The sequence below is a fragment of the Homalodisca vitripennis genome, chromosome 4 (genome assembly GCF_021130785.1).
Source record: "Homalodisca vitripennis isolate AUS2020 chromosome 4, UT_GWSS_2.1, whole genome shotgun sequence".
In the NCBI taxonomy this organism is placed as follows: Eukaryota; Metazoa; Arthropoda; class Insecta; order Hemiptera; family Cicadellidae; genus Homalodisca; species Homalodisca vitripennis.
This window is the reverse complement of record NC_060210.1, coordinates 150,593,422-150,615,869: the sequence shown is the minus strand read 5'-3', so window position 1 is coordinate 150,615,869 and position 22,448 is coordinate 150,593,422. Positions and strand designations below refer to the sequence as shown.

Below are 22,448 nucleotides of genomic sequence, written 5' to 3'. Positions count from 1 at the left end.
AAATTTAGCAATGCGGGTGAGACTTCTGTTTGTTATAGTTACCTTGAAAGAGTCTAGAAATACATGTATGCCACAAATGAAGTCATTTGGAAGCGGATGTAATGTTTTGTATCTCTGGTGGTCGAACCGATGGTAATTTCACTTTGACATATGCACAACACAGCGGCTTCAGTTTCGTTTTCCAATTACTTGCAATGTGGACAAACTGACTTCATAGATCTAATAGTAACGCACTGGTAGGCAATATAGCCAATTGAGACATGAAGCTGAAAGTACCTCGAATGACCCACCCCGATTAAACTGAAAATTAACTTGATTTATAGTATTTCAAAGTCCTCAACCAGGATCTGCCTGCGTTTTGTAGCCGGCATGAGTCAACAACTGAGTAAATGGAAACACACGTAAAATAAAGCAACCAGTCAAAGATAAATCAAGGAAGCTGTCTGTCTGTTAGGAAACAAAATTTTGAAAACAACCAATAAATAACCTGAATAAGAGATCAGATTGCAGATCTCGAAACGTATTGTTACTGATTTCTTGTTTCACTGAACGATGGCAAATGTCCGGAAAAATCCTGTTTCCTTCACAATCCTTCCATCGTCAAAAATAACCTTCAAAGAAACAATAAAATTACATGCACAGCTGATATTTAAATTTTTTTATTCACTTTTGGCAGGGAAACTCCTATTCACATGTAGCCTAACCTTCTAGGATTTTATGTTTTCCGGGCACTTTTCCTTTCATAAGAATCTTCCTCGGACTTCAAAAGAAGATTTTATAAAATGTGCCGACTTTGATCCAGCTGTTCTCGAGTTTTGCCTGTGCCAACGCATTTAACGATTAATTTTACCGACGATTTTGTACGTAATTTCCAGCTCAGTAACAGGGCCACCATGTGCATATCCTTTTCAAATTCATACTAAACACACCTGTAATTGTCACTGGAAAATTTGCTAATCTCCATTCTTACCTTTTAAATGTTTAACCTCCACCCGCCTAAATCAAAAAGTACCACATTCTATTACATAGAGCGGGTAAACAAAAGAACAAGGACCTCTTAAGAGTTCATTAGTCGCATTCTTCTTTTTCTATTCTCAGCAGCACTCACACACACACACACACACACACACACACACACACACACACACACACACACACACACACCACACACACACACACACAATCCTTACACTGCGATGATGATGACGGAGAGAAAGATCTTATACAATAAAATGTATACCTCCTAACTTCAATAGATTTCAAGAACTTGACGTTGTTAAGCCTTAGTCTTCTTTTTTATTGTATGTTTTATACTACTGTTATTTTCATTCATATGTACGTGTAATAAATGATTTATTTTAATAATGTCAACATTGATTATTACAGTTATTTTGCATCTGAACTAAAATAAAGGACATCATCGTTCCAAATTAAAATCCTTGTAAAGTCGAATTGGTGTTCCTCTGTTATTGACACGACTTGGAGTGACCTAGATAAAAATTATTTGAGGGTATGCTGTAAAATAATGTACTATTTTATACACCCTGAAATTATTATACTCCATTTTAAAGTACTGTATGATGACAAACTGTATGATCAATATTCACCTGGTAAGTGATTATACAGGGTTGAACAATAATCATAATACTGAAAAGTGGAAATATGTAGTGATATCCAATAACTGAAACTGGAACAGTCTCAGATTTAGTAAGTTATAATAATTTAGTTTGTACGTTTAAATTTAATTTAACGAACAACAAGGACATTTTAACCTTTTTAGAATTTTACTACATTACTACAATTATCGATACTATGCTTGAAAATATGAAAGATATTATTTAAAAAATACCAAATAAAATTTATTTGTATAATTTAACTTACTTTATACTTACCAAATCCAAACCAAAGCACCAAGTATAGGTCGAAACTTGAGATAAAGTAATGTTTATAAACAGAAATTCCAAGCGTTGCTGTTTTTATTTGAGTTTGTACTAATGTACAAACACGGCCAGATACAGAACAGTTCCAACTGTAATCAGGACAGTTGTTGTAGCGCTCTAATGTTACAAGCCTCATTACACTTCATGTACCGAGTACATTACCAGCTGTCCTGGTGTGGGATGTTTTTGCATTAGCTTTTACAAGAGACTCACATTACCAACATCATGACATACTTCAAAGCCTATCTAGTATTGTTATTAACTTTTGTCTCTAAAATGTTAACTTCGTTGTAATCATGAAAAAGAGAGAATGCAGTTAGAAGACATTGACGTAATTTTTTGTTACGTTAGTTTACGTTTGTTTTATGTAATTTTTTGAAATGTACCGTCAGTTTATCTTCGATTAGTTTACACGTGGAGGCTTCAACGAGAAGTTAAGATTTAAGATAACAGATTTTTGAAAATTCCATTTCTCAATTAGTATTAATTAGCAACTTTTACTCACCGGAAACTTTAACAAGAAATGAAGGCGATGATAGTCAATACTGATTTTCAATTCAACTTAAAATATGTGTATAATTCATTGCAAGCAATTTTCAGTTGTTTAAGACCCAATAATAATTTGAATAAAAAATTATAGTAGATTATTTTAATAATTTGAATGTGTACTTTTTGCGCTGATCTTAAATTTCTTGCAGAATTATGTACTGACCTTATATTGTGATTCGTGTGATTCAGAGGAAGATGGAAGTTTTGTAATTTTCAACCTGAACTTTGTATTCTTCTCGATATTTTATTGTAACTAGAGAAATTACAGATGTTTGAGTCAATAAATCTATAAATAACCGTATATACCTAACGGCCTACGGTTGCTCCAGGTTTAGCCTTGTCAACTGCCTGTCAAGCTTGTTCCAGGAATGTTGTAAGCAATAATAAACTGGCGATGGATCTTGTAAATGGTAGTAAAACAGATCGGCCAATGCCCTCTATAAAATTATTGATAACATTTTGTTGTAGTGTTATTAATTAGTTAATTCAAGACGAAATATCCCTTCCAGCTCCGAAGGAAGAATGCCAGATTTTAACCAATATGTCTCGAAATGTCAAACTGATCATTATGAATATGTTTAATTTGAACCACACTGATGAAACAACAACTTCTAATATTGGAATGTTAATATAACATTTAGAGGTAACATAATATTAAAACGAGACAAGAATTGTTATTCATATGTTATGATTGTCATTTTTTGAAATCTACCTAAAATGTGTACCGCGATCAAATTAATACTATTTGAGAGCTATTAATAGGCTTGAGAGCTAAAACTTTGTCAATGATATAATAATAAAATATTCTACCATTTATACATTTATTCGTTTAATCTTTCAATAGAACTAGGAATGATAGTCCAACAGTTTCTACAGACTAGATAGAAGTCGGAACGTCCCGTATTTTATGGGCGTATGGGCGCTTACTGCCTATAAACTGGAGTTATATAGCACCAAAACATTGTGAAATATTCAGTCAATCACACTTCTTTCCAGCTATTGCTTCTCTCTCTCTCTCTTTCGGGAACAATACTCTCGTTCTACTACAACTATGACAGTAGCTAGTAGGTAAAACTCTCTTCTCCGTGAATACACATACTGCCTGTAAACTGGAGTTATGTAGCGCCAAAACATTGTGAAATATTCAGTCAGTCACACTTCCTTCCACCTATTCCTTCTCTCTCTCTCTCTTGATAAATTCTCTCTTTCTCGTATTTTAATGGGTTATAATGATTTAATTATTGTAGGTACAAGCTAAATACTCAAATACCAACATATACTGTCAAATGCTATATTAAAAAACCAGTTTCACTAATATTCTTTTAAGAGCAATGTGCCTTGTTTAGTTTTACAGTCAGTTTCGTCTTCATTACTTGCAAACTTGGCTTTGGTTTGATGTAACTAGCTTTATATTTGGTAACTTATTTTGAATAGTATTGTATTGTTAGAACATTCCCCATTACCTTATTGTTTTTGCTACAAAATCTAATATATAATTAAGTTAAATGAATAAAAGTATTGAAGACCCATCGTAGCCATAATAAATATAATACGTAATGAGTTTTTCAAATAACATTTCTTAGGTAAAAGTATGATTAAAGTGTTGAGAGAAACTCAATTAGAAAACGGTTTTGCCCAAAATATCAATACAAAATATCAGTAAAATTGGAACAAATCTGTATTTTATTTACGTATTCAGCAAGATAATAATTAATTATTATTACCTACTAAGAATGCTTAAGATCAATATTGGTTAACTATCTTCAGTTTTCTGAAAACAATAGCAACTGAGTGGCTAAAGATGCACGATGTCTCGTGTTGTACTTTTGACACAATTAAACAAGAAGTGGGTGATATATCACGTGGAACTTTGTCTCCGTGCCGAAGTCACCGCAGCAGTTGCCATCTCAGCCGTAACTCATGACTTCAACAGCTGCAAGGCGCTCGTTTGACCCAACTTGAGACAACTCTGACGGTGACAGTAGGAGAGGGTGGGGAGGGGGAGTTTGTTGTAGTAAAAATGTTCCTCGTTCACCTTACTTTTGTAGTAATTTGTTCCAATCTAAATGGCTGTCTTAAATCATGCAAAACGTGTCATCGTTTGAATGTTCAAATACGAGAATTACATTATTTTGAATAAAAATAAGATCCATAACATATTTAGACATGCATATAAGACGCGGCGTGTCGTTACAAGCTTTGCTGAGGTTGCAGGTAAAATTTTTAACCAATAGCAAAATCTTTTAATCCAAGCTAATTTCTTTTTCGAAATACCTTATTTCCAGAACAGAGATACAATTGTACAAAAAAGGGTTTGAAACATAGATATCATATCATATAATCTTTTTTCTTATAGTAATGAAGGTTCATGAAAAATGGGGGAGTGCCGATGGTCGAGCGGTCTAAGACGTTGGACTTTGAGACTGAGTTAGAGATATCGCAGGTTAAAATCCTGTCTGTGACCCTTGCACTTTTTATCAGCACAATCGACCTTATACTGTATCGTCTCTCACCCTTATTATGTTTGATAAGATTCTCGCACAGGCCAGTGGCCCATGAGAACGGACATAATAAGGTGCAAAAGGTTATCAGCTTCTCCTTTATTTAAGAAAGAAATTAAGTCTAAATATAAAATCTTCTAGACATATCTTCATTCAGATTTTGCTCATTGAATTCTTTATATAAATGTCTAAATAATAAAATTCTACTCACCAAGATACTATAAAAACTGATGTTTTATGTGTTGGGAAAGTTAGGATACATTTTTTAATTTTACAGACAGTGATAGGCTTCGCTGAAGCTCAGCCGATTAATACTATAAAAGTGCATATCAAGGTATTCAACTGTTCCGTCAATATGTCCCCGTGTAGAGAACAGCAAGAGATGGAAATGGGCCCTAGAGATGAAGAAGAGTGTCAAGGTCAAACGTTTTTTGACGATTTTCGAGTTTTCTTCTTCATTGGGGATCATTTTTGCCATAGCTCCGCTGCAGATAGCTTCACAGTGCAAATTTGGAATCTCATGTTCAGAAACAAAATATGAAATTGCTATTTAAATTAGTTTTCTTTCTGATTGAAACACTTGAATATAGGTGTATTATCACATTATAACCTACAGTGTTGCCAAGACGGTTTTCTTTATTAACGTGTGGTTTAGCAAAATTCCAGCAAAAAGTGTAAATATACATAAAAGTTTAAAACCGTAATAAAATCCGTAATTAAATAAGTATTAATTAAGTAAGTAAAGCGACTTAAAATTATTCCAAATGGATATTAAACATCATTTTCGGGAAATGTGCCCACTCATGTGGTTTAACATATTTGCTAAAATGCAAATTAAATGTCTTTAATTTATTATTTTTGCTTTTGCTCATATTATGTATTAAATTAAATTTCAAAACCTCCAGATTTGGCTTTAGTATGATCATTTTATAATCAAACCATTATTATTCACCTGATTATATATCTTCAGAGGTTAGGAAGATATAATAAAAATTTGGCTTTTTCTTTCAAACATTATGCGCGCTCTTTAACCTGTTCTTGTTCAAAAAAAGTAATTATTCGCATAAATGATATGGAGTTCTTTCTATTATTATAACTTTTTCCACCGTTAACAATACTCAAATTTAAAAGTTTATTGGTATTCAAAATTATACTTGTCTGTACAGCCAACAAAGTTCTTCCATTCCAGGTCTTGCATTTTAAAGCAAGGCACCGTACAACTTTTGATCGCATCCCAACTTGTTCAGAGTTGTTATTTATTTGCTTTCAAAACCACTGCTACACTGGAACTCAATTCACAACTGTATTTCAAACTTATCTGATCATATTTTTAGAATATTACATGTTTCAAGGAGCTGAAATATCCAAAAATAGCAAACTATTACCTTTTATACAATTTTACTGTAATGTCAAAAACTGAGTTTATGGGTGTATTCTCGGGGAGGCCATAAACATTAAGCGTTGTGAATACAAACCATTCCTTTCCGAATTGATTATAACTTAAAACTGAGATTTAAAAGCCGATACAAAATGATGGGCTGTTAATTTTAAAATAAAGACATCTTTGAAAGGAACATTTTCAAAAGGATTGTTAATCGATATGATCAACATAAGTAATAATCATTCACATTGAGGCCTACCTTGGATTAATCTCCCTGTACTAGCGGACCCCTCCATATTACATTTCTTACTAACCAAATATTAATACCCACATCACAGATCGTTCAAAAACAGTCTGATTTGTTTCAATATTGCATGCCATATTATAATTATTATTTATTTATTAAAAAATAATATATAATTAATAAATAATATAAATAATTGATATATTTATTAATAAATGCATAATTATTAAAATTCCGCACTTCTTTTTATTACTATTCAATATTTGAATATTCTCTAGTATGTGATAAGAAACAAAATACATTATGCCAAAACCATTGACATTGGGTTTTACAATTAATTGTCTTGACATTTTACCCTTGATCGGAAAATTAATAATTTATATAGCATATGACTATTAATTCTATAATTTTTATCCTACAACTTTGTTTTTAATTATTAATGGTATAAAATACATTATTGTTAAATTTTTTCAACTAAACTGTGATCATAAATTGGGTTTTAACCAATTTCGTTAAATGATACGATTGTATTGTCTGCTCTCCCCTCATATGCAGATTAACCCTATATGGTGGAATAGAGCTCCTTTAATCATTCTGAAAATATTTTACTGATCCACCGACACATTCGACACCAACACAGTTTTTGCCAGTCAACAGCAACCATGTATTAGAATAAAAAAGCGATATATAATTTACAGATGAATAACCAAAACATAAATATTTTAATCAAAATAAACCAGATATTTTATTACCTAATACAATTAAGTTGTGATCTGAACCTTATAACTTAGTACGCAATATATTATACAACTTAAAGGAGAAATATAAAAGTATTTTACTATTCCCTGGTTGGGTGTTCATATAAGAAATTAATACATTTTACAGAACCGAACACTTGTAGAAACTTTGATAGTTTTCTTCAAGAGTTAGACAAGATGTGCTCGTGGCGTATCAACCATCAATCACTTCTTCACCAATACGTCAACTTTAGCTAACCCTCTAATCCACTGACAATAAATCAGTCCCATCAACCCCAGTGCAGCCTCTTCCTACATTTTGCAGTTTCATCCATCAACTTCACAATACGTTCCGAGGTGAGGTGCTCCTTGTGCTGTGACTGATCACCCGACGAAATCGAAACTAAAATGTTTTGCTGAATTCCATCACGAAGTTTATAATTTTGCTACGTACACTATTATTTCTATTTATAACCTTCTATAAAACATTTTCTAATTAGAAAAATAGGGACTTCTAATAAACTGACCGGCACTCTCACTAAACCTATATTGGCATTTTATAAATATTGTTTCTTTGAAAACTTTCACTAAACGATACCAGATGCAATTATAATTATTGGATAATATAACAACGGTAGAAAAAACCGTGCTTCTGTTCAACCCTCTTTAAGAAATTGTTCTATGAAGAATATCACAATTTCGAAAATGTCCCTATATTCTCAACTGAAATAATTGAGTTTAGAGAACTAGCGTATGTCTTTCTTTGGCCTGTGTGAAAACCTTTGATAGCAGGTAAGGTATATATTAGTTAGTACAGAAATTAGGCCATAAACAGCATACAAATTTACCATTATAACTTCAAACCAATATTTCAATTTATTGGCCGTGAAATAAACAACGCCTTTTCCAGTATCTGAAATTATAACAAGCGTATAGGAGACATGTAAGTTTCCGTTGATACATCGGATGCAGCAACTTTTAAATGCCAAAACCTCATATTACAATTTAATCAAACAATATTTTTATACCTAAAACCACTACAAATGGTTTAATTAGGGCCCATATCATTGCGAACTAGACATTAAATATTGTGTACGTATAATGCATTACATAGTATTGTTCAGGCAATACTAAGCAACAACCGGACCGTTTTATATTTATCCTATGCTACCAATTAATGTATTTTCCCGCTCAGCACATATACGGAAAATAAACAATTTAAATTGCGTATGTTTAATAACATAAACCAAGTATCTCGTATAACTAGCGCTTAACGAATACTATTATGTAAACAATTATTATCCTCAAAGACAAATATAAGGGTATATAGATTTTGGGCATTAAGTTTTGAGGTTATTCTTGGTTGTTTTTCAATGAGGAACAAAATCCAGTTTTTTAATATGTAATATAGCACACATACCAATGCGTGGAGGAAAAATTAATTTTTTTCAACAGATTTTAACTTTTTTAATTTGTGACAGAATGCCAAATAATACTACAAAGTACAGATCACTAATGAGTTTTCGAATAAATACAAGACGTCCTCTGTAGACTAGGGATTTGCAGTGGTTTTCTAACACCAAAGTTTCAATATCCGGAGATACCACATAATTTACTCTGTCAGGTAAACAAGTTCTGTTCAATATTGGCATTACTTACCACCAAGACTGTGTAAGAGATGTTGCTGATAGTGCCGTATTAAATGTTAATTTACGAGTAGTTTTATAACCAGTTAACGTATTGTCCTTTATATCAAGACTATTGAAAATTATTATTATTGTTCCTATTGTTATTTTACCGATGAAGATCACTGCTAGACCTCACAAGATAATTAGATGTAGGATTTTTCACGCTTGTAAAAAAGTATTATTTATTAGTAAATTGGTTTTATTAGATAAACATATATTATTTTATTATTTGTAATTTATTCTGCAGTTACATCCATATCTATAGTTGGATACAATGACCTCACAAGTTACGGAATTTTTACTACAATACTAAAATTGAAACAACAGTAGTTGTACTATCCGTGCGTTTGAAGTACAGAGCAAAATAACCTGAAATAGGTCATTCCTCACAGAAACTACTGTAGGCTGTCTAGCATTTTTTTATATTAGTGTAACAGTGTTAAATTTTGAAACTTAATTCATATAAAGATATTTAAGGCAACCTGTATAACTACTAATAATCTAAGCCCTTTCAGAAGGCGATTTTTATGACAATGTATAATAACTAATGGGACCGAAATATAAAAATGTACTTTCTGATAGTACATTATGGACTTAATGTTAGTTACATTGCTAAGCTAAACTGATACGAATATTTTAATTTCCAAAACACGATGATATTAGGTTGTTCTGTATGACACTTGTATAATTTTTTTTTTTTTTTTGAAAGTTAAAAATATAAAATTACATAATATTAAATATGTCATAACATTTAAAAAAATACCTCTGATACTATATTGACGTAATACATATTTTACTTATGAATACAATAACTGAAAGGTTCCCAAACTCATCATCTAAACAAAATATGTGATGGAAACAAAACTTTAAAATTAACAGCTATTGATTTTGAAGGGACACTAAAGTAATCGTTCCAACAAAACAAATGTCATTTAATTAATTCATTTTCACATTTAATAATTCGTTGTTATATACAACTTATTGTTTATATAGTTAATCTAAATTATATTATATAACATTGCTTATAAAATCTTATTCTTTCTACACTATTTTTACAATCATTTACACTACATACATATACTATAAAATAGCAAAATCCATTTGTAAAGTCAGTCTTTTAGTTTTTAGTACTATCTGTTTCAAGGCGTTTTAATAAAGCAGAAACAAAATTTTGCAATTACGTATATTATTATGATTTAATTCAATATTTAACTCGTGTTAAAGTGTGCAATGAGATAAGTGGGATGGAAAGACGTAGTTTCTTATGACTAAATGTTTAACTATAACTGAGGTTTGTTTAAACCACCTTCATGACAGATTACTGAAAGTTCAAGTTCTCTTTTAAATACATGAATATACTGTAAATTTATCAATGGATTCACGAAGCCTTAAAACAATAACTTCTAATGATTATATAAACTACTCTTGAAGAACATGGCGTGAAATAAAGAAGTAAATTTAAATGCTTGCAAAAATATTAGTAAATACTTCAAAACTTATTGTAAATTAAATTAAATTTATTTTAAACATTTTGTAGGTTTTATATCAATGCATATAATGGAATACTTGATATTTATTCTAGTTTTACACTGCAACTAGTTTGTTTAGTATGCATAACATCGTTTAATAAAAGATTCTCTATGTGAATACATTTAACATACTCGTAAATAATGACAGTAATATCAGGAATCTGGATTTCCTTTTATTCAGTTAGTGAGGTTCCTAAAAAAAACATTTCTGTAAGTGCTTTCGTATATGAATCATAACTAAAATATTATGATTCCCGAGCATTACTTCAGTAAAAGTTCACATTCAGTATAATTCGTGTTATACTGTACTTATAAAAAGTATAAACTTACATTTTCTTAGATAAATACCTAAAGGTATTTAGTTGAGGTTTTTACAGAAAGTTACAAAGGCGATGCCTCAACAAACTGTTAATGCGAGTTTTGCTCTTTCTTATCACTCGTTCTTTGAACGTTCACTTTCACTTGGTTGAGAGGGACCTCCTCCAGAGGGGCTGCGTCATTGACATTGTTCCTGTTGAATATGGCTTGATAGAAGACCGCTGTAAAGAATCCACCCAGACCAGGCCCAAGCCAGTAAACCTGTAAATATACATATGTATGTAAACCATACAACTAAAGGTCTAACCAATGGCATTGAACTAACTAGACATAAGTACACACATTAAAAGCAGTTTTTGGCACATACCCCGAGGACTTGCCACGATCTTCCACGAAGTGGATAACATTTTTTAATATTTCTTTATGTGCATTAATTTTCTGTTTGACTGGTTAGTGGATACATCTAGTTGATTTTTTAAATATTCACTATCTAAATATTAACGTTTAATTTCAATTTCATTCTGAAGAAGTGTTGAAAGTTGTAAAAAAACTTCAATTTCAGGAAAGAAGTATATTTAGAAAGTGACGGTTTACATGTAAGCACCTGTAAATTAGTAAAATCAGTAACAAGATAGAATATTGCTAGTTTAGAGGACATTCAAAAATATGAAGCTAAATAAACGTTACACGAAATGTTTTGATTTAATTCAGATTAAAAATAATTTGTAATGTTTCGTAACAGACTTACGTAACAATAATTTTTTTTTGCCAACTTTACAGTGAGTTAAACAAAAAGTTCAAATAGGAAAAATGTTTCTATTAAATTCTACATGAAATACAATTTATTGTACATTGTTATTTAAACATTTTTAGTTTCAAGCTTTTTCATATTCTTTCATTTTGAGGATTTTTAAAATTTGGAAAACGCAAAAAAGTGCTCCTACATGTGGGTACTTTTACTTAAATAATAGCTCAGTAATGAGCTTTGAACATTTGTTTTTGTTTCATATTTAGTGAGGCTAATACAGAGGTTAAATTTAATGGCCTATTTCAGAACATATTTGTACAATTTGTAAATACTGTTAGATATAATTAACTTTTGTTTGCACTAAAATGTTTATTGTAAGTAGACCTTTAAAATTATGTATCACACAAGCTATGTTTTCATTTGAGAATTTTTCAAAAAGCACAACTACCGCCCAAAATGGGGTGCTTTCGGGCCATTTTTAACAAATTCAAAATAATTTTATTGGATCCTGTGAGGTCGAATCAGGGTGAATAAGAAAGAAACAATGTTAAAGTTAGTTAGTGTGACAGCTAATACATACCGCACGGGTGGTGTGCCTCACCCTATACGTATAAATGGAAATCGTAAACGAAATGTCGAAAAATTGCATAGGTGACTTATGGCATACAGTCACAATTCAAATATCCCAGAAACGTTAGAGTAAAATAAAATTCAATGTTCATATTACATGTTCATGATGATAACCTTATGAATACTTTAAATATATTATGTCTTCCAGTTTCAGAGCTCTAAGATCCACTGATCTTTAAAACTCCAATTGCTTTAAAAGTTGTAACTTACGAGAACATGTTATACAAAATATTGAAACAAATGCCATGTCACTATGCAGATAAGTCTTATAGGTATAAAGACACACTGACTTCAGGTTTGTACCTTACTAGGTTTGAGGCTGCACAGTAATTACTGTGTTCTTAGTTAGTAACTATACAAACAAAATGAAATAAGTTTAAATACTTTTAGCCATTTATTATAAATAGAAAGCGTATACAACTAACAAACGAAGTTTACGTGTTAGTGTTCCTTTACAATTACCTACTAATAAACGATTCGAAAGCTCTTGCAGTAATAATGATACATATGCATTTTATCATTTATCTTAGGAAAGCGTTGAATTTGTTTTTGGATTGCAAATAAATTATAGTATTCCAAAGGTAACAGTTTGTTTATATGCATAATTTCATGAATAACAATCATAAAATTCTTGGTTCAATTACGAGATTTCAATCATCATCATAATATAGGATTTTTAAGTAAGGATATAAATATGTACATTTATTTTTTATTTAGAATATAAAATTACATCATTACAGATTAATTTGTTAAGTTTGCTTCAATAATTTAATTATAATTACCCAGTGGCTCCTCCACTGCCCATTCCACAAAGCAGGCCCCAGACTTCTGACAGGGTTCATACTAGCTCCAGTGTATGGTCCCTGTGGCACACAAAATATTAAACAAAAAAAACTTTGAAATACACATAGTACAACACCGTGAAACAGATTTTAAGATGGTTATTTGTAATAAATTTGATACATACAAAACGTTTGCTATTCAAGACAAATATGTACAAGTATGTTCAGCAGTAAAGTTCAAAATTACAAACATTTTAATGCCAAAGGTAGGAAACGAGTTAATAGAGCGCTCCCAGAATAGCCTGAGAGGAATTGCCAGGCATTACGTATTCAATATTTACATTACAAACAACAAGATAACCTTACATGTTTTATTGCGTAGGTGGTTTGTACATTGAAAAATATGAGTTCTTTTTAAATATGGCTTTTTGCAGCCTGTATAACAATATGTAATAAAATTGTATTTAATCGTCATACTTATTTTATCAATAAAATTTCTTATCTTAGTTGGGCTTTGTACTATTATATTGAATTTAATGATTAATAACTAAATGAGCATAGCTATAATTTTCTTTGTTTAAAGTTTGCTAATGACGATAGAATATTTGGAAGGATTTTTCGACTGTGTTAGTGTGTCGTATGATAGTGTTCTTAAAACCACGTGTTTGTGACTTTGTCGTGCAGGGACAATGCCTGGGTTCATTTTATCCTGTCTGGAATTTAAGCAATTTCCGGGTATGTTCGACCCCGTTTTTTTCTTTTTTTCTCATCTTTTTTTCTTTCTCATTCCATGAACTTCCTTATAACCTCACCTGACAAAGAGGATACATTTAAATCTTCGAACGTTGTGTTATTCATATTGTAACACATAAACAGGGCAAATATCTTAAACCCTATTATTATTTTCTGCTGGAACGTATCTTAAAAGCCTTAGTTCATTAAATAGGTGATAGTTTAGCACATTTTGAACTATCAAACCATAAATTAAAGTGACGAAGTATCCTAATTTTGTTATTTAACGTATTTCCCTGTGTGTTAACCTATCCAATTGAACAATTCGATATTGCTAACTGTAGCAAAACCTTTATTCTATTTGATATTTAAAACAAGGTAACTTTTTTATTATATGAACACGATAATTTTCCAGTAACAGAAACTTCAGCACTTGAAACTTTGAAGAAATATTGATACAAACACATCGCTGTATCAACTAAAAGTTTTCACAACTCGCGGTGAGAATACACACCGCCGAGACAAGAGACGAGATTCATCATTTTAAGTTTAGCGCCAAAGTTAGTCTGTGATTAAAACTGAACAAGGGACAACAGCTTGCGGCAGATTTATTGTTTGGCAAATTGTGCTCAAGAAATTGCGACATAAAACTTCCCGACAAGAAGGAGAGTCTCTACACCTGACTGTTATTGTATATACCACCGGAATACTTGGAATTCCTTCATAAAACTTAGCAATACATCATGCTATTTTTATATTTATGATTTTATCATTTTTTCAGAATTCATACAACTTTTTACAAAAATATAAAATATACTTAGTATGTTATATTACTTTAATTTACTTTAGTCTTAATCGTTAGATATATATAAGATTTTCTACTGTTAAATATTCTGCAAATATTGCAAAGAATATTGTTCTACATCAATTAAAGAAGTCAAGATTACAGAAAATATGAAATTTCGAAATTTATATGCTTGTAAGATACAACAGTTTCAATGCTGAATGGCGTTACAGAACTAACAAACTGAGATTCCACTTAGCCAGTCCACTAGTGGTTTACAATGGCAATGTAACGTAATTTATATGCTTGTAAGATACAACAGTTTCAATGCTGAATCGCGTTACAGAACTAACAAACTGAGAATCCACTTAGCCAGTCCACTAGTGGTTTACAATGGCAATGTAACGTAATTTCACACTTTGCTAATGTTTCTCTATAATAGCCTAATTAGCGCTAATTACTAACCATAATATTAACAAAAATTGTATTTATAAATTGTTCATGCAACATACTCTATTAACAACTCTTACATCTGGTTCTGAAGAACCTTAGTAAGTTATGTGTTACATTTCTGTTTTAGAGAGAGAGAGAGAAGCAAATTCTATTTTGTTATTCAATAGAATTGAAAATGTTATTCTCCCATTATCTTCGGACACTGGACTAAGCTTGGATCTTATCAGAAACAGAATAAATGGAGAGTGGATAACTGTATCAAGGTCGACGGTTCTAATAAAAAGTGCTTCGGTCACAGAAAGGATTTGAACCAACGCTATCTCTAACTCCCATCCAAAGTCGGATGTCTTATACTGCTCGCCCATCGGCCCCACACAATAATCACACATACTGAGAGTTACAAACGAGGTAAAGAGTTAACACTAATTTTTAACTAATATGAATGACAATAGTATTTTATAATGCATTTTCATTTGCCTTGTAATATTAAAATGTGAGCGCAAGAACACATTTAACCTGAATGGTTGTATCCATGTGTACAGTAATATACGTAAAGAATATAAAACACTGCCGTTAGTATAGAATAGAGGACATTTACTGTGACATTTAATGTGTTCTGTTTGTAACGTTGGATTCATATTGCAATTAAAGATTTAGCACACTTTATATTAAAACAGGTTTCATTTGTGCTGTTTCAACAATAGATACAGGCTATCATAATTAACAGACAGATTAATTTGCCACTAGTTATTAGTCTAATTACTTAATTAGGTTATGTGAGCGGCTGGATATTGCCACTTTATTACACATCAGTTAATTATATCTGTATGTTTAATCACTCACGCCGTGATACGATACGGGTCTCTCTATCTCGAGATTTTTACTTATGCAAAAATAAAATTGCGCTTCTTATAACGTGAGTGGTTTTTACACGTGCAGACAAAATAAAATTAAACATAGGTTATCTTTAAGATTAGTGATATACGATATACCCTGTGGAGGGTACAAATACCACACTCCTTTTTGTCACATCATATGAGATTTCCGGTATATGAGATCACTTATTCTGGAAAACCGGAGGAAACATTTGTACACCCTTAATAGATTGTATATGTAAGATTTTTTTACGTGCCAATGATAACTATGGGTGAACCCTATGGGATGTCAACTATTGGTATTAACTATGGATTTCAACTATCAGTGTCAACCATGGGTATCAAATATTGGTGTCAACTATCGGTGTCAGATATGTTTCAACTATGGGTTTCAAGTATGGGTGTTAACTATCGATGTGTCAACTATGGGTGTTAACTATTGGTGTCAACTATGGATGTCAACTATCGACATAACTATAGGTATCAAGTATTGGTGTCAACTATCGGTGTCAAATATATATGTCAACTATGGGTCTCAACTTTGGTTGTTAACTATCGGTGTCAACTATGGGTATCAAATATGGGTGTCAACTATGGATTTCAACTATGAATGTCAATTGTCAGTGTCAACTATGGGTGTCAACCATGACATGGTTTAACCAGATATTGATTAGTTTTAATTTTTTTTTGTATACTTTTAACCTTAAGCCTTAATGATTTTTGATACGTAAAGATGAGGATTGATTCCAGTCTTTGAAACGTAACGTTCTGTATTTATAGCGTATAAATATTACAAATGTCGGGAACTCTGTTATTTTTTCAGATGATGAATAGTATATCTCAGATGTCAGGTATCATAGAGCAAAGAATATATATTCTATTCCTGCATTTTTCTTTTTTTATATAATGAAAATTATAAATTTTACTCAAATTCTTCTTATTCTTGTTCAAATTGTTCTTATTGGCCTTGATCGTATTTTTCTGATCTTTTACTTTTATAACGATATTGCGTTGTACTATTAACTAAACTTGACATTTCTTTTAGATTTCTAATTCAGAATACTCCACCTGATTGTTAAATAGTAATCTTATTGTACACTGCAATACTGACTCTGATATTGTACATACTGAAACCGTATGAACTTCAAAATGGTCATAATATTTAAGTAATATATTTAAATATAACAAACCAATATAACGGAATATCGAAAGATCCTACAAAACTTCACGATAGCCACACTAACCAATTCAACAAAATGTCACATGACAAAGTTCCATATGGTTGTACCCAATTTGTAAAACAAAATGTTTACTCTGCAATTTTCTTGTTGACACCCCGGTTACACATACAGCCAGTTTTGAAATGTTATAATTTTATTTCACCTTTAATTTTAACCTTTGGACCTCAAAATCAAATGTTCCTTGGATCAAGGGGACCCTTACTTGGTATATCAAATTCGGTTTCAAATCTCTAGGACCTATCTATCAAGACATATCGCACATACAGACAAACATCAGCACGATGTTAAGCGAGTCCTTATACAAGTGTAATTATAAGTTTAAAAAAAATAAAATTAACTTAAAATATACATAATTATGTCATGCACTTACATTAACTAATGTGATTATATGAGTAATAAATATCCAAAAACTCATGAAAATCGTAATATATTTTTAAATTGTCCCTATTATTTAATAATTCTTAACAAAATGAGAAGCTTATAAAAAATTATAATTAATTTTTAATTTAACCCTTTAACGATTACTCAATATAAATATGTAGATTTACGAGGACAAAAAGAGATTAATCCATCCCAAATAAACGAGCGACAATTCTGCACGGATAGTAGATAGTAGACTCACCACAGCAATAGAGAGGGCGAGGATTGTGCAGCCAAACTTGAGCGGTGTAGAGTCGGCTTTGTTGGCGTTGCGAGGATCCTCACAGGCGCACACTACCATCACGAGGAAACAGGTGGAGAAGAACTCCACAGCGACCGCCTGCACGTCCGAGAGTCCTGTGTGAGGAACTGTGCAGCACAGACCCACGCCAGTCGACATGGCCGAGCTGAGCACGTCTCGCGGCGTCAGGAGCTGAAGCAGCGGAACAGATCACATGTGAGGTACTTGCTTACAATAGCTCCTGCATTGCATCATATTATAATTAGAAACAATCTCGTTTAATACATAATGCTTTTCTTCATGTTCAAATACAATAACAAGAAAACTTTAAAATTAAATTTATTTCAAATTAAGAGTACAATAAGGGTACTTCGAATTATGTTGACATAACAGTCAACATTAATATGTGTAAATGAAATCCACAAAATTGCATAGTAAGCATTTGTTTTCTAAATAAACCTGCATAGGTGGTGCAAAGTTCATTTACTTTTTTAAGAGCGGAAAATGAAGTGGTGATTGGAAACAATGGGTAATAATGTTATTTATGTCAATCAATACTATGTTCCGAATCATTATCTGGTTGGAAATAATGAATGACCTATGCAGCATCAAATCATCATTGATTCTCTGCCCTCTCTGCCTACAGTAACCAGTTTCTGATATTGGGAGTATGAAGTACAAATTTCCCTAAATTACTAAATTTGAGCATGTTGAAGAATAATGAGTTTGATCCCAATAAACCTTCATTTAATGGTAATTTTCTAGTATACAATATTTTCCATGTGATAAATAAAAACTAACAAGGTACAGGCAATAGCGTGTAAGCAAGCCATACATTTTATTTACTTAATATCTTTGCTTAAAGCATGATTTCTGTAGAGATTACACATTGACCCATGTGGTGCATTGACATGTTATAACTTATTAGTATATCAACTCTTCATTTCACAGTTCTACGTAAGTTCCTGTGGTGAAAATCGAGTGAAACAAATTGTAAAGGAGTAGAAGATCCGTTTTGTGAAGGTTTCACTTTCTATTTCTCTTTATGTTTTAGATGATTCTCCTCCTGGGATTCATAAGCAATACTTCCTTTAATAGAGGGGTACTACGATACTTCTGGCATTTTTCTCAAACATAAAATGATTTTTCATAGTAGTTCTGGAGAATTTTCATTGTACGTGTTTCAGGTAAATATCCGGTATAAAGTATTACATATTTCTGTGAAGTTTTATACGACTACATTTACCAATGTTTTAATGTTTACAATATGTAGCTATAGCTTATTAAAGCAATAATGGGCGTACTCCTAGTTTTAATAATATTTTATATATAATATATATATATATATATATATATATATATATATATATGTATATAATCTTTGTCTTTTTCCCTTAATTACTTAAATAAATAGAAGTAGGTTTTTTAATCTTGGTAGATATTGGAAGGCAATGCCTGCTTATTGTCAGGGATATTTTGAACATTGATCGATAATTAATTATTTACAGTTCCATTAGTTACCCAATCAAACACACTTTATTTACAGAAGGGAATACATCACCTAGCACTTGTTCACTTGGGAGGTAACTCCTTATTGCACTTAGTCTTAAAAGTACCTTCCCTCGGAGAGACAGGATATTCAGGATGGGTAGGATTGAAGGTAGAGGTCGCTTCCTGTCGACATTCCCATGAGGAGGGATCACGAATACTATCTCAGTCATGTTACCTTGGAAGAAGAGGAGGCTAGTTCTGTTCCAGACTCTTCTAGTCAAAGTGCGCAGAAGAAGCCATATTACCTAGGATTTACGGAATGGGAGCCACACCTACTCCAACAATGCAGTCATCCTCTGCAGTAAACTATACATATCAACCAGCCCTTTTTACCCCAATATCTCGATTACTCCTCCTTGGCCTCCATCGGGTTGCGCACACTTAAATGAAACGTCACTCAATACCTTGTATACCCCGTATAGGTTCTAATGACAAATATAAACCAGCCAGAAATAAAAGCTCCTGATGTTACATACCACAAACCAAACTTGTGTGAACTCATTTATTTGTGAGGGTCCCTGATCATGTATCTCGTAATTTTTCAAAGAATCTTGAATACTAAAGAAAAATATCAACCTCCATAACCACACATAAAGTAATCTTCAGATCAATATCTCTGCACTTAGGGTTTAATACGACAAAAATTGAAAAATTAACAATTTCAACTAATTAAATTAAATTCTAAATTAGCAAACTTTCAGAAGTGTTGGTTGTCTTAGGAAACAGATCTGACGTATGCGGTCTAGATAGATGTTAACGTTACAAAACTCGATACGTCAGAAGTTTAAAATGGAGGAGGAAAGTATTTTTTTTCGATTATTTCAATCTACATGAAAGAAAAAACGAACACTCTGATACTGTTGTGACTTTGAAACTCATAAGGCACTAAAATTCTGCATAGAAACTGAACTTTGGGTCCGACGATAAGAAGATGCAGAATAAAGATGTATTAAATCCTGATTTTCTAACTTTTTGAAAAATGTGCGATCAAAAACGTTTCTTTCTTAATAGGTATTCTTCGTAAATTTCAACGTAAGCTTAAAACAATATTAGAGCTTTCAACATATTTGTTTTGTGAAAAGACAAACCGTAAAATAAATCTTGAAATCAGTGGGTAATTGTCGTACACAAATTTATTGATTTTGTTTAAGTGTGATAGTGTCAATAATTAGTTTTCTGATAAAGTTGATCAAGATACCGGTTTTAATGGAACTGTCCAGAAGTTCTAGATTAAACCTCAACCACATGCTCAACTTTGTACACCAACTCGATAGTACTGTAATCGTATTACTAGGTCATGGACTGATATAGTTCGCTAGTAGCTGATAATATTATAAATGCCGTTTTTAGGCTGGAAATAAAAGCCTGAATTATATAAGAACAATAAAATTTAAATGATTTCTCTGTTGCACACAAAACCACAATTTCGAAGTATGCCGTGAAATCATGTTCTTCAATCACTGCATGGTCAAAATTAACTGATCTATCTTGTTACAACACGTCATGTGTACTTTGCATTATAAACAGCTTTTGTCAGGCAAAGGTTCAGTCTTTCAGATTTTACGATTGGAGGAAATGAATATCAGATATAACAATGCGTAAAAAACAATTGCTGTAAAATATTTATATTAACGTCACCCTACATATGGATTGATTAGCACTCAGCAGGGTGTGTTTCACATAGCTCGTCAGTTTCAACCTTCTCCAGGTAAATAAATAATATAAAAAATAAGAGCGTATCATTATAATTGTAACGAAATTATTAGGGTTCAGAAACAAAATAACTTACGAAAGTGGCTTTGTTTGTTTGTTTTACTTTCAAAAATAATTTATTATTCAACCGAATATACTGAACTTTTACATTTACATTCATAGGGTATGTGTCTGGCATGAATATAGGCTTATTCTTACTTCGAAAACTCCTCTGGACTACGCCCCACTGGTTTCTACAACAGTGAAAAAATCCCATCTTGGTCTCTACAGTTGTGTAATATGAATGAGCCTGTAAAATGTAATCAACTTTTTTGTGTAAACATTGTACTATGACAGTACAACCATATGTTATTTAAATAATGTAACCATTAATGTAATTATAATATTTATGGTCATAATCAAAATTTAGCTGACACTAAACTCCTGTTCTCAGTCCAAAGATGTATATATACTGCCTTTATGTGACAACAAGGCAAACTTAATTATGGCACTGTAAATATCTTAAAACAAAATAAGATTGAATGATACGTAAATAGACCCTTTTTTGATAGAAGTAGTTTTCGGAGACCTACATATGTGTATATTTTCCTTGTCGGGATAATAAATTAAACTCAAATTTAACATCATGAATATATTAGAGCGTTAAACGGCCTGAAGTAGGCGTTTTTTTGGTGTTTGTCGAAGTAGGCTTCTCAGTTCTACGATATAGTCTATTTATCAGGACAACGTAGGAAATTATAATTTGGCACTAGAAATATCTTAAACTTCGACATTAAAACAATGAATTAATTTTTACATAAAAACACTTCTACATTCGTATTTCTATGTATGTGCAATTTGATGTATGTGCATATAAATAGAAATTTTACTTCATTTTCAATATAACCTCGGTTTACAAATTCTAAAATAACAAATCAATAATTCAGAACGAGTTGATGTATAAGATACAATACGAACTGTATAACAACAGACCAAAAATCGACATTATAACACCTGAATATAGTGATACACGAAATGACATCTCAGTCTTAGTTACAGATGTAGACAATGAGTGACGTTGGTGCCAACCTCTGACATCTGGCAGACATGACTTTGTCTTGTACTTGGGTGAGAAAGAGAGAACTATACAGATCCAGCATCTCATAAATACCGTACGAAGACACTCGTCAGATCCAGGTGTACTAGTTACTGTCCTAGTTACAAATGTAGACAATGAGTGACGTTGGTGCCAACCTCTGACATCTGGCAGACATGACTTTGTCTGGTACTTGGGTGAGAAAGAGAGAACTATACAGATCCAGCATCTCATAAATACCGTACGAAGACACTCGTCAGATCCAGGTATACTAGTTACTGTCCTAGTTACAGATGTAGACAATGAGTGACGTTGG

General features: G+C 31.8%; 1 protein-coding gene across 6 annotated transcripts in view; it reads right to left on the bottom strand.

The window, feature by feature from the left end:
* Positions 1-9,954: 9,954 nt before the first annotated feature.
* The window catches only part of LOC124360336 (aquaporin-like), an 85,643-nt gene continuing 73,149 nt past the window's right edge, over positions 9,955-22,448 (bottom strand). For all 6 annotated transcript variants that reach the window (XM_046813883.1, XM_046813881.1, XM_046813882.1 and 3 more), the window contains 3 exons: positions 17,755-17,985; positions 13,048-13,128; positions 9,955-11,148 (listed from right to left, as the gene is read on the bottom strand). In XM_046813883.1, the coding sequence (XP_046669839.1) occupies positions 10,978-11,148; positions 13,048-13,128; positions 17,755-17,985 (483 nt within the window). In that variant the 3' untranslated portion in view covers positions 9,955-10,977. The remainder of the gene's footprint in view (positions 11,149-13,047; positions 13,129-17,754; positions 17,986-22,448) is intronic.